Here is a 13936-nt window from a genome sequence, read left to right on the forward strand (position 1 = left end):
TAGCCATTTCTTTTTTTGTGTGGCTGTTTTCTTTCTGAGCTTTTTATTTCTTCTTTTTACACCAGTCCCTTTAGCATTTCTTGCATTGCTGGCTTGGTGGTGATAAACTCCCTTAGCCTTTTTTTGTCTGTGAAGCTTCTTATTTCCCCTTCAAGTTTGAATGATAGCCTTGCTGGATAGAGTATTCTTGGATTCAGTCCTTTGCTTTGCATCACTTTGTAAATTTCCGTCCATTCTTTTCTGGCCTGATGTGTTTCTGTTGAGAAATCATTTGATAATCTAATGGGAGATGCCTTGTATCTTTCCGTCTCTCTCTTGCACCCTTTAAGATTCTCTCTTTGTCCTGAACATTTGCCATGGTAATTATTAATGTGTCTTGGCATGGGTCTTTTCGGGTTCACCTTGTTTGGGACTCTCTGTGTTTGTGTGACTTTTTCTTCCCCACCTCAGGGAAGTTTTCTGATATTATTTCTTCCAATAGGTTTTCTAACGCTTGTTCCTCTTTCTATTGTTCCGGCACCCCTATTATTCTTATGTTGTTTTGTTTCATGTTGTCCCATAGCTCCCTTAGGCTCTCCTCCTGTCTTTTAATTTTTTCTCCAGTTGCAGTTCAGTTTGGGTGTGGTTTGTTTCCCTGTCTTCCAATTCACTAATTCGGTCCTCCGCTTCTCCTACTCTACTATTGAAACTTTCAATGGTGTTTTTTATTGCAGCTATATCACTCTTCATTTCTTCTTGTTTCTTACATAAGCTGTTGATTTTTTCATCTGTTTCTTCTTGATTCTTGCATAAGCTGTTGATTTTTTCCTCCATCCGGTTTATGCACTCTAGGACCCTCAATCTGAATTCTTTTTCTGACATGTTGCATGTCTCTGTTCCACTTAGCTGCTTTTCTGGTGAGTCCTCCTTTTCTTTCCTTTGGGGGTTTCTTTGTCTACCCATGTTTGATCTCACCGACAGATCTAGATGTTGAGTCATTCAGGGGCTGCTACTTGGGTGGCTGTGGCTCCTCAGGCTGCGGTTGCTCCTTGGGCGGTTGTGGTAGCAGTTGCTCCTCAGTTGGCAGCAGCTCCTCTGGTGGGTGCTGTTCACAGCCCTGGTGGCTCCTCTGGCTGGTGGGGGGCGGCTTCTCACACAGCTGCTGTTCCTCAGACAGAGGGTGTGCTGATCACAAGGCTACTGTTCCTTGGATGGGGGCGGGCTACACACGCAGCTGCTACTCCTTGAACTGGGACGGACTGCTCACGTGGCTGCTGATCCTTGGATGGGGGCTGGCTGCCCACTGCTCTTGTTCCTCTGATGTGGTGGGCTGCTTGTAGTGCTACTGCTCCTTGGTCTTGGATAGGCTGATTGCAAGTCTGCTGCTCCTCGGATGGGGGTGGGCTGCTTGCACGGCTGCTGCTCTTTGGACAGGAGTGAGCTGCATGCATTGCTGCTCCTCCTCTCCAGGTGTCTGGTTATGTGGCTTGCTCTCTAGCACTTTAGCCAGAAAGGATAAAATTCACCTTAACAAGACATGACTCAAGGGGAACAAAGCATGAATGTACTCACGACACCGATAACCCCAATATAAGTGACCACCTGAGAAAAGAGAATTAGGGTAGAGAAAAGAGAGTACAAATGATATCTAAGAGAGAGAGCAAGAGAGAAAAGAAAAAAAAAAGATAGAGAAAATAAAAATGAATATATATATATACATATATATATATATATACACACACACACACACACACACACACACACACACACATATATATGGAGAAAACACCACAGAACCAATAGATAAACCAAACAAATACAAACACCAAACACCCAGTAAAGAGGGTGGGGCATAATCTGTAGAGGCTGAGCTGTTATACAAGAAATAAGGTTAAGAATTGGATAAATATGGGTAGGACCTCACTTCAGTACAGAGGAGGTAGAAAAGGGATGAGTGGATAAGAAGAGACAGAAAGGGAACAAAATAATATATTTACAAAAAAATTGATTTAAAAAATGGCATAAAAATAGAGTTTGTAGCTCCATGGAACTATAAAGGACACACTCAGGGGGCAGACTCAGTGAACACCAAAGCCCCACTGAAGCAAGTCTTGCCCCGGAGGGGTGTCTCCAGCACAGAAGTTCTCCCACTGCAGACACAGCTGATTCTCACAGCCAATTGGCCTGGAGGTCAATTCCTCCCAGTGATACCTACAACAATCAAGGCTTAACTACAACAAGACTGTGCACAAAGCCCACAAGGGGGTGCACCAAGAGTGTCCTCCTCAGGTAATTGGGGAGGCTGAACCACTGGGCCCTAGAGGACACTTAGCACAGAAAACCACTTTATCAACACAGGGAAGCATAAAAAAATGTGGAGACAAAGAAAAAGAACACAAATGACAGAAATGGAGGAAAGCAAACTACTGGATATAGAGTTCAAAACCACACTTTTAAGGTTTTTCAAGAATTTTCTAGAAACTGCCGATAAACTTAATGAGACCTACAAGAAATCTAATGAGACCCTCGAGGTTGTGATAAAGGACCAACTAGAAATTAAGCATACACTGACTGAAATAAAGAATATTATACAGACTCCCAACAGCAGACTAGAGGATCACAAGAATCAAGTCAACAATTTGAAATACGAAGAAGCAAAAAACACCCAACTGGAAAAGCAAAATGAAAAACGAATCCAAAAATATGAAGATAGTGTAAGGAGCCTCTGGGACAGCTTCAAGCCTACCAACATCTGAATTATAGGGGTGCCAGAAGAAGAGAGCAAGATATTTAAAACCTATTTGAAGAAATAATGACAGAAAACTTCCCCTACCTGCTGAAAGAAATAGACTTACAAGTCCAGGAAGCGCAGAACCCCAAACAACAGGAATCCAAAGAGGACCACACCAAGACACATCATTATTAAAATGCCAAAAGCAAAAGACAAAGAGAGAATTTTAAAAGCAGCAAGAGAAAGACAGTCAGTTACCTACAAGGGAGTACCCATACAACTGTCAGCTGACTTCTCAACAGAAACTTTGCAGGCCAGAAGGGAGTGGCAAGAAATATTCAAAGTGATGAATGCCAAGAATCTACAACCAAGATTACTTTATCCAGCAAAGCTATCATTCAGAATTGAAAGTCAGATAAAGAGCTTCATAGATAAGAAAAAGCTAAAGGACTTCATCACCACCAAACCAGTATTATATGAAATGCTGAAAGGTATCCTTTAAGAAGAGGAAGAAGAAGAAAAAGGTAAAGATACAAATTATGAACAACAAATACACATCTATCAACAAGTGAATCTGAAAATCAAGTGAATAATCTGATGAACAGAATGAACTGGTGATTATAATAGAATCAGGGGCATAGAAAGGGAGTGGACTGACTATTCTTGGGGGGGAAAGGGGTGAGAGGGATGTGGGAAGCGACTGGACAAAAATCGTGCACCTATGGATGACACAGTGGGTGGGGAGTGAAGGAGGAGGGTGGGGTGGGAACTGGGTGGAGGGGAGTTATGGGGGGAATAAAAGAGGAACAACTGTAATAATCTGAACAATAAACATTTAATTTAAAAAATTTTAAAAATGGTATAAAAATAAAAAATAACAAGTAAAAATAAAATAAAATTGAATGATGAAGAAATAATGTGAAAAAAAGTAGAAAGTAAAGCAACAAACAAAAAAGGAGAACAAAGAAAAATGCAAAAAAATAGCAACAAACAGAAAAAGGGAAACAAAGAAAAAAGCGAAAAAAAAAGAGCTAATAAAATAATAATAATAAAATAAAAATGAAAAATTGAAATGTCATTCCTTTGGCTGGCTTAAGATCCCAGTTTTCTGGAGTGTCTGTGACTTTTTTTTTTCTGTTGTTGGGACTGAAGGTCCCTCTATAGACCAGACCCTGTTAACTCCCAGGGCCTAATCAGATTTGTTTAATCCTTCATACCATTCAGGATGGAATCTGGATGTGGCTGAATTCCTTGCCTGGGGGCTGGAGGGGGAAGTTATAGCCTCAGGAGAAAATGGCTGCCCAAGTCCTGGGCTCAGGCATGACTCAGCACTCAATTTGCTGCCACCTCTCCTGGATCCCCTTCTCTCCCCAGCCTCTTCCCAGATTCCACTTGTCCGCACCTTCTCTTGCTCCTCAGCACAGGTGAGTGTCTGTATCCGAAATGTCCTATAAACAGGGTTCAGTGAAAACAAACAAATGCCATCCGCAGAAACGAGGAAGACCGAGTCTCTGTAAGCTCCTCTCTTACCGGCACTGCATGGTCTGGTCAGCCCTTAGGCTGCCCCCTCTGGTCTCAGTCTTCCGTAATTATGGAACCCAGATCTCAAATCCTCAGGCGCCAACAGTCTTGTAGATTTCCTTTCCCCAGTCAGGGGCTGTCCCTGTCCCAAGGGACGCGGCTGGGTGTCGCCCGGTCTCCCTCTGACCCTCTGGGCTCAGAGATCTGGCAAACTTTCTTGTCCAGGTCCCTGGTTTTTACCTTTCCAGGGGAACTCTGCCCTTCCCGGCTGCAAACTGTCTCACCAGCTGAGTATACTTTGCCAATACTGGGATGGATGGTATCTGTTTCAGCTGCTCATTCTATTTGCTCCTGGACAAGCCTTGGGACGCGTCTGCCTATACCGCCGCCATCTTGTCTCTGTGTCAGCTCCACTTTCCTTTAATTCAGTGGTTCTCAACCTTCTGGCCCTTTAAATACAGTTCCTCATGTTGTGACCCAACCATAAAATTATTTTCATTGCTACTTCATAACTGTAATGTTGCTACTGTTATGAATCATAATGTAAATATCTGATATGCAGGATGGTCCTAGGCGACTTCTGTGAAAAGGTCGTTCGACTGCCAAAGGGGTCGCGACCCACAGGTTGAGAACCACTGCTTTAATTCCTGAGTATTTCATAGTTCTAACGTGAAAATCTGGTAGTTTCTCATTGACCGCTTCCCCTCCCCACTCCTTTGCCCTGCTAAAGTCACTGTCCACCTGATTCCCATAGTCTGAAATGGTAAGCCCTTTCCTCTGCTGTTACTTCCTCTCCTAAAATGCTCTGTAGGTTTACATCTTTTCACCCCTTCACTGTCGTTCCAGTAGGATTTCTGCTGAGATTACTTTACTACAGCCATTTTCCCACATGGTTATATTATAGCATTACTGTTTATATTATGATTTACCTGCACACAAACTTCCTCAGTATATTGGTCTCCTTAAAGAGACCATGCTTTATCTACTTCTCTATTTCTAACCTATCAAATACAGTGTCCAGACCAGAACATTCATGAGATAAATGTCTATAAAATAATGAATTTTTTAAAAAATATATGTTATTGATTTTTTACAGAGAGGAAGGGAGAGAGATAGAAAGTTAGAAACATCGATGAGAGAGAAACATCGATCGGCTGACTCCTGCACATCCCCACTGGGGAAGTGCCCGCAACCCAGGTACATGCCCTTGACCGGAATCAAACCCGGGACCTTTCAGTCCGCAGGCCGATGCTCTATCCACTGAGCCAAACCGGTTTCGGCAAATAATGAATTTTTTAATGAATTTTCATTGTCTGATGAATTTTATTATATGTTTCTCTAACAACAAGAGTACTTTCCCCAGGCTTGAACAAATGCAAGGTGCTGGGCAATGGGAAAAGCTTTTCTGTTATGGTGGTGGGCATGTGGCCTTCCATCATTGATTCTAGATTGGTACACTAGAATGAACAAGGTATAGTTTTCAAAATCATGATAATCACTTGGCCAGAAGAGTCCAAACCAGAATCAAAGAAGGAATAGAAAAGGTCAAAGCTGGAGAAGGGGTGCTAAGAATCAGTCTGAAGAATGAAATATAAAGGGGAAAATGCCATGAATTAATGGGGTCCCTGAAAAATGAAAAGACGTCAGACCCCACTTTATGTGTGTTCATGTGTGGCTTAGGGGCTACAGATATGAAAGTCTAAAAATACCAGGCCTTCACCTCAGCCAGGTGGCGCAATCAGTTGGAGTGTCATCCTTACACCAAAAAGGTTGCGTGTTCAATTCCCAGTCAGGGCACATACCTAGATTGTGGGTTCTGTCCCTGGTCAGGTTGCATATGGGAGGCAACTGATCCATATTTCTCTCTCTCTCTCCCTCTCTCTCTCTCTCTCTCTCTCAATAAATAAATAAAAATATATCCTCTGGTGAGGATTCAAAAATAAAATAATAAATAAAATAAGTAAAAGCACCAGGCTTTTAAACACCTATTTCCCCATTATATTTATGCCTAGATTCCCTGGTCTTGAAGTAAGGCAAGGATGTCTCTTCATCGCCCAGCTGAGACCCTATCCCTAGGAAAGTCTATTTGAGCCTCAGCTTCCTATAAGCTGCTCTGATGTCCAGCCTTTCTCCTGGTTAGGGCTCGGAGCAGGCCTGTCATATGGTCTATTTGTGGAGCATATCCTAAAAGTCCTGGCTGCATGCCAATGCCCCATGGGCTGCATATCGTCACAAGAGAATGTAAGGAACAGTGGAAGACAGGAAGAATGTGAATGGAAATAATGATAATAGAAAGGGGGTAACCTTATAACTTCAGTGACTCAGGAAGAACTAGAATGCAGCTTTCAAGTTTCTTAAAGTGTAAGGTGATAGAGAGTTCATGGGGGTTGAATGTGTCTCAGTGGCCTATGGAATGGTTTCTGCTGGCATGCAATAGTGTATCCACTGAAGTCTAGTAGCAGCTCCTGGTGTTGCTTCCTATATATTTTTGTGAATTGAGATTCCTGGCCAAAGCCAGAGTGACGACGGCTATAGAGAAAGTACAGAACTAGGAGTGAAGGATATAACAACTATGACTGAAATATCTGTTGGGTATTAGTACAGTATTTGGGCACCATGTAGCCTGTCATTTTACACATACAGAGCACAGCATCTGAAGTACTTCCCAGTGATTCCTTTAAGTACCCCATCTGGCTTATTAGTAGGTACAAATGAACTTAGAGGGCCTTAAAAAGTGCAAGATTTAAACATGGTCCTCTCTCAGACACATGCATGGAAAGGTCCGAAAGAAACATCTCTTAAGAAAAAGTGGGGTTAACTAGAGAAACTAAAGACAAACTAGCACAAAGAACCAGAACCTAGTCATCTGTTTTAACATTAACACTTACTACAATGAGAACTCTGTTCTCCTCTAGGATATGCAGGGACTGACAAAGAAGCATAACCCTGGGCCAACTAGCTCAGGTCCTAGATAGTTCTGTACAATTCTGAATATTGGACTTGATGCAATAAAATCACCAGAAATTTCAGGTCATCGTGGTTCAATTTTAAAGGAGCCTGAAGCATAAAGAAGGCTGAGAATGTTCACAAAGACTTTGTCAATGGGACATCTAAGTGGCTAGCAAACTAGTTAAACTAGTGAATTGATCATAAAAGGATCATTTCTGATTTCAGCAAGCATCTATTTGTTTGTCCTTTCAATAGGGTTCCAGGGAAATTTTAGGGCCACCAGGTGCCCCAAGCAAAGAATCCCCTGTGGTCTGATGGTGTGGGTCATCCTGATCTTACTTAGCATGGCCAGGAAGAAGAGTACCTACACATCAGAAAGAGGGGTTTCCTCTTAATCCAAGGCTGCTCTAGACTAGTTAGAGGCTGGGCCAACCTGTCTTATTCTGAGTGAAAAGCACTCTGTTCTTAAAGATCACTTCATTTTTTTACTAAGGGCTCACGGACTATTTGTTTGGTAATAAAATCTGTTGTAAAACAAAATTGCTAATCTGTTCTTTCTCAAAGCACGGTATATTGTAGAAACTACAGATTAGTAAGTATTTTTGCTGTTCTCTGCTTTCTTCTACCACTGAGAGCAGCTCTGAGATAATGGTCAACTCAACAAACAGTTATTAAACATCTACAATATACAAACATCTTCCTTAAGCAAATAAGAAAAAGACTACCTTAAACCTCAAAGAGTTTGTACTTCAATAGGGGAATATAAAAATAAGTATGAGACAATGAATAAGCATTCCAATAAAGAAATAAAGACTTATGGGAGCCCAGAAAAGAGAATTCCACCTGGAATTCTATAAAAACTAAATGCTTTAGTGATTTAGGGACTGTGTCTGTAGCTAAAGATTTTAATTAACTTAAAGTAATTTGGTTTTCTCTCTCTCTGTTTTTGTCTGTCTTTCTCTCTTATGTTGGACTTTAAATTCACCTATATATTAACTTTTCAATTTTATAAAGCATTCTCTTTTCTTGATCAAAGAAACCTAACTAAATAGCAATAAAGAACAGACCTATAAACTACCATAACATAAGTAGCACTTTTTGAATATTAAAAAAATATTTAGAATCTAAAATGTTTTGCTAATAAAATATAAGAATCGCTACTTTCACTGTAATTTCTTTTAAGGAAATCCACCCATTGTGGCCACTTGCCTACTGATTTGCAAATGTCTCAAGTAAATAGGTGCCTCAACTATTCTTACTTTGCCAAGGAAGCTGAAATGAAGTAGCGGAGTATTAAGAACATAAAATAGAAAAGAAGTCAAGTCAAAATTATATTTTAAAAGACTCCAGTAAACTTTAGAATTTCATCAGACCCTTGAGAAGTCAGAAGATAATTAACTGATAGAACTTGTTACTGCACAAGTAAATTTAAAAGAAAAAAAAGGATCAAACAGAATTTTTTAAAAATCTGATTACACAGCCCTGACCAGGTAGCTCAGTCGGTTAGAGCACTGTTCCAATATGCCAAGGTTGCAGGTTCAATCCTGTCAGGCCATATACAAGAAACAACCAATGAATACATAAATAAGTGGAACAACGAATTGATATCTCTCTCTCTCGCTCGCTCTCTCTCTCTCTCTCTCTCTCTCCCCCCCCCTCCTTTTCTCCCTCCCCTCCTCCCTCCCTCCCCCCTCTCTCGCTCTCCAGCCCTCTCTCTCTCCCTCTCTGTCTCTAAATCAATTTTTGGAATTCTGGTTACACAAAAGAAAATAAATAATCATGGACAGTTATCAGAGAAATGTAAATTAAGGAAGCTCAAGGCATCATTTCATAACAAATAAATTAGGAACATTTCTTCTTGCTGTGATAATACCAAGTGTGGTGAGGTTACAATATAACTGGTAACCTGCTGATAACATGCTTAACCTCTTCTAGAAAATAATATGGCGATAGATAGCAAAAGTAATACAAAATTCAGACTCACTAGCTCAAGAAACTCAATCCTGAGAATTTATCCTAAAGAATTCAACCAAAGAATAAAATCTATTAATATGAATAAATTGTCAATAGTAATGTCAATAACAGAAAGAAAAAACTGAAAACAACATACGTGCTATGGACCAGTAATATCACAATTAGAAAGCAAGCTGCCTCCAGAGTGGAAACAGGATGAGAGGACTCTGGAGTTGGAGCTGCAGGGCCAGGGAGCAGCCCCATGCACAGCATGAGCTGAAACCTGCAGTGAGCAATGCTGACAACAAGGAGGGCAGAGCAGGAGGTAGAACAGGAGCTGAGCTGAACAGAAGGAGTGAAGAAAGATAAGAGAGGTTGAAAAATGAAAGCAAGCTACTCCTGGCTGAGGTTAGACAATGGCAATATGAGTCCGCTGGGAAAGAGCTGGCATCTAATTAAAACTGCATTAGTATTATGTACCAAGAGCTTTCTTCTTTGTGGTTCTGTGTTCTTTGGACTTCCCTAATTCTCCACAGTAAATATATTTATAATCAGAAAAGAAAGGTTATTTGTAAAGAGAAAATAAAACACGAGCCTAATCCTTGCTGCTCTAAGTATATAGCCTTTTTACAAATTCAGACTCGTAGGCCCCACCACAGACGCAGTGAATCAGAATCCCAGGTTAACAAATCCGCAGGTTAACAATTAACCAATGTGCATGTTTCCGCGCATTTTTACAGTCTGGGAAGCACTACTCTAGTTCCTCTGGTCCCCACATTCCCAAAGTGTGTGCTGCATGAGAACCTACCGGGTTCTGCTGTAGCCTTTCTGGGTGAAGACATGTCCCTGTGTGCAGATAAGATGGATAAAGGCTTCTTATGTCCTGAGATTCAGCAGAAGGTCTAACTAGTATCCTGAGGCCAGCACACAGTTGTTCACCTGGTCAAACACACAATGCAAAGGATTTTCTTAGACCACTGATGTTTTCACAGCCTCGGCATATTGCTCATTTATTCGGTCACTGTCGCTCAGTGGCTTAGTTCTCTTAATGCCCTACTATGCTGACATAGATGCTTAGGAATACAGTATGAATGGATACAAGAATTAACCACAGAGTGTGTCTGTCTTCAAGGAGTTCATGTTCAAGCTAAAAAAAGTCCTCACATAGGACAAGCTTTGTTTCTCTGCTAATCCTTCCCATATAGACCTGTGAAATCATGTTGCATTCCCTGCTTTGGTTAAAGCCTAGAGTATATTTTGTCCAGTGACCTTTCAATTAGCTACCTCCAAATGAAATCGGATTGCTATAATCTGAATTTAAAAATTAATGTTTTAAAACATATGTATTTTAAAACTTTCAGATATAGGATGTTAAGAAAGGTTATTTAAAACATGGAAGTAAGGCAAAGAGATAGGTGGCATGTCCTCTCTGCTACATGAGGACATTGTGTAAACAGGCCCTCTTAAGGATTATTTAATTACTACAGGCCCGGTGCACAGATTTGTGGGATCCCTTGGCCTGGCCTGTGGGGATCAGGCCGAAACTGGCTCTCTGACATCCCGCTAGGGGTCCCGGATTGCAAGAGGGTGCTGGTCAGGCCAAGGGACCCCACCAGTGGACAAATCCACGCACCGGGCCTCTAGTATGCATATAAGATCTTTGGTTAATCTCTTCCCACCCTTCTTACTTCCCCCTTCCCTCTGAGATTCATCAGTCTGTTCCATGTTTCCATGCCTGTGCATTGAGCATCTGCCCCCTGGTGGTCAGTGTGTGTGATAGCTATCAGTCAAACGGTCAGACACTTAGCATATTAGGCTTTTATATATGTAGATGTAGATAACACATAGTTACTTATGTATTATTGTACTTTGTTCAAATCACTGCTTACTGTTAAGAGTCCTAGACTTAGTCAATTACATGTTACCTTAGATTTTTGTTCAGTAGTAATACAAATAATTTCTATGTGACAGAAAACACTAAAGATTATAATTTATTGTCCTGTCAGATATTAACCACCCTAATGGTAAATTTCCTTTCTACATAAATATAGGTTTTCTTTATAATTAGAAAAAGCATCTACACTAATAAAAGAGAAAAATGGTAATTGGCATACGACGCTCGCTACCCTTTTCATTGGCTAATCAGGGCTATATGCAAATTAACTGCCAACTAAGATTGGCAGTTAACTGCCAACAAGATGGCGGTTAATTTGCATATGTAGGCACAATGCAGGGAGGCGAAAGGGAAAGCAGGAAGAAGCCCCCTGCCACTGACAGTGATCGGAAACCCAGGGGGGAGCTAAGAGCCCCTGGGCCGCCTTTGCCCTGCCCCCCAGCCATGATCGGAGAATCAGGTGCCTTTTCCGCCCTGGCCAGTGATAGCGGGAAGCAGGGGTGGAGCCAGCGATGGGAGCTGGGCACGGTCAAAGCTGGCAGTCCCGGGAGCTAGGGGTCCCTTGCCTGGGCCTAAAGTGAAGCCCATGATCACGGGGCCGCTGCAGCTGCGGGTCCCCGCTGCCCAGGCCGGACGCCTCAGCCAGAGGCGTTAGGCCTGGGCAGGGGCGGAGCCTGCAACCGCGGGGAGCTGGGGGTCCCCTGCCCAGGCCTGACACCTCTGCCAGAGGCCTCAGGCCTGGTCAAAGGGCCGATCCGGTGATTGGTGATCGGAGGGTGATGAGGGTCAACTCCTCTGGCCGAGGCATCAGGCCTGGGCGGGGGGTGGAGCCGGGGATTGGGGGGATATGATGGTCCCCTTGCCCAGGCCTGAAGCCTGGGTCAGAGGCGTCAGGCTTGGGCGGGGGGTGGAGCAAGCGATCAGAGGGAGATGGGGGTCCCCTGCCCAGGCATGATTCCTGGGCCAGAGGCCTCAGGCCTGGGCGGGGACCAGAGCCAGTGATCGGGGGGAGATGGGGGTGCCCTGTCCAAGCCTGACACCTCTGGCGGAGGCGTCAGGCCTGGGCAAGGGGCCGATCTTGCGATTGGAGGGTGATGGGGGTCAACGCCTGAGGACTCCCAGTATGTGAGAGGGGGCAGGCTGGGCTGAGGGACACTCCCCCTCACACACACCCAGTGCACGAGTTTCGTGCACTGGGCCCCTAGTTACATTATAAAAAACTAAGCTAATAACAATTTCAAAAAAGTATAAAATATGCTAAATAATAATAGTCCAAGAAGCTCATACTTGGAATTTGATCACAGGAAACACAGATTTCACAGGAGGGAACTCTTATCCCTGAGGTGGCTTCAGGTCGGGCAGCAAAATTACTCAGTCCTGCGTATTTGGAATTTCTCTTATTCCCTTCTCTCCAGGCCAGTCTAGGTCTCAGAGAGTGGGACATGATAGAATTTTTAAAAGATTTGAGGGTAGCCTCAGGTTAAAATTCTATATTTTGGCATCTTGTATCCACATGAAAAAAAGGGTCTTTACTGGCATCTACTTTAGTTTTAAGAGAGTTTGAGATAAATCAAACACTTTGTCCCATGTTGGAGCTTTATTCTTCCATCCTCAATGTTGTATCACAAAAGAGGAACACTTTTTCAGGTTCCACTATCGACTGCCATTTTCCAGAATTCTTGACATGATTATGCAGATTGCTTAGTGATACATATTTTCATGGAATTACAGAGATACCTCTTTTTATTGCACTTAGCTTTATTGTGCTTCACAGTTAGTTGCATTTTTTTTTTTTTTACATACTGGAGGTTTGTGGCAACCCTACGTCACCATTTTTCTAATAGGTTTAGGTAATGCATTTTTTAGCAATAAAGTATTTTTAATTATGGCATATATATATATATATATATATATATATATATACACACACATATATATATTTACATTTAGAAATAATGCTCTTGTAAACAATAAACTACAGTATAGTATACGTACTGGGAAACCAAAAAATGCTTGTAACTGGCTTTAGTAAGATACTTGCTTTATTGTGGTGGTCTGAAACTGAAATCACAATAGCTCTGAGGTCTGCCTCATTAGTTAAATCATCAAACATTTCTTTAGTGTCTAAAATGTGCTAGTCACTAAAGATCCAAAAATGAAAAAGTTACAGTATTTGCCCCCAAGATGCTTATGGTCCAATGAGATGAGTCCAGAAATCATCATAAAAAACAAAGTATAGGGGAAGCACTGGTGGAGAGTTACTCTGAAAAGCATGGGGATAGAGGGTAATACAGTTTTAAAAAAAAAAAAATAATGTTGCTGTTTTTTTCGAATTATAAAGAAAACCAAGAAAGTAAAGTTATCATTAGAAAATTTCATTTTTGATCATACTTTGTTAATCATTCTCTGTAGTGTGTGTGTGTGTGTGTGTGTGTGTGTGTGTGTGTGTGTGTGTGTGTAAGGGTTGGGGGCTGTGAAGAGGGGAGAAATAAAGTGCTAAAGTGGTACTTCAATAGCCACTGGCAGTTCCAGCCAGCACAATCAGGCAAGAAAAAGAAATAAAGGTATTCAGATTGGGAAAGATAAAGTAAAGCTGTCTTTATTCACAAGATTTTGGTTCTTGTATATAATTATACCTCAGTAAAATTGATTTTTAAAAAGCCATAAAAAGGTCATCTATTTCAATAAGACTAAAGTAAAATATCTATATATATAAAAGCCAAGCAACCAGAACGATGGAACGACCGAAACAACTGGAAAGCTGGGTCGCTATGAGGCGCACTGCAGCAGCCAACCAGCCCGATCAGGGCCCCGACTGCGCCCCTCCCACAACCTCCAGGGGCCCCTCCCCCAGGCCAGGCCAGCCCCCAATTGCCCACTCTGATCAGGGGCAGGATCAGTTGGTCAAC

The 13936-nt window shown here is 42.0% G+C and overlaps 1 protein-coding gene across 3 annotated transcripts in view; it reads right to left on the reverse strand.

The window, feature by feature from the left end:
* Positions 1–13936, reverse strand: part of PTPN20 (protein tyrosine phosphatase non-receptor type 20) — a 183727-nt gene that overhangs the window by 122090 nt on the left and 47701 nt on the right. Inside the window, exon 3 of one of the 3 annotated variants that reach the window (XM_036356049.1) lies at positions 9942–10072. The exons of 1 other annotated variant lie outside the window; for it this stretch is intronic. In XM_036356049.1, coding sequence (XP_036211942.1) covers positions 9942–9975 — 34 coding nt within the window. In that variant the 5' untranslated portion in view covers positions 9976–10072. Of the gene's footprint in view, positions 1–9941; positions 10073–13936 lie in introns of those variants that run through there. One more of the 3 variants, XM_036356048.1, reaches the window with a different exon arrangement.

This window comes from Myotis myotis, unplaced genomic scaffold (genome assembly GCF_014108235.1).
Source record: "Myotis myotis isolate mMyoMyo1 unplaced genomic scaffold, mMyoMyo1.p scaffold_m19_p_24, whole genome shotgun sequence".
Classification (NCBI taxonomy): domain Eukaryota; kingdom Metazoa; phylum Chordata; class Mammalia; order Chiroptera; family Vespertilionidae; genus Myotis; species Myotis myotis.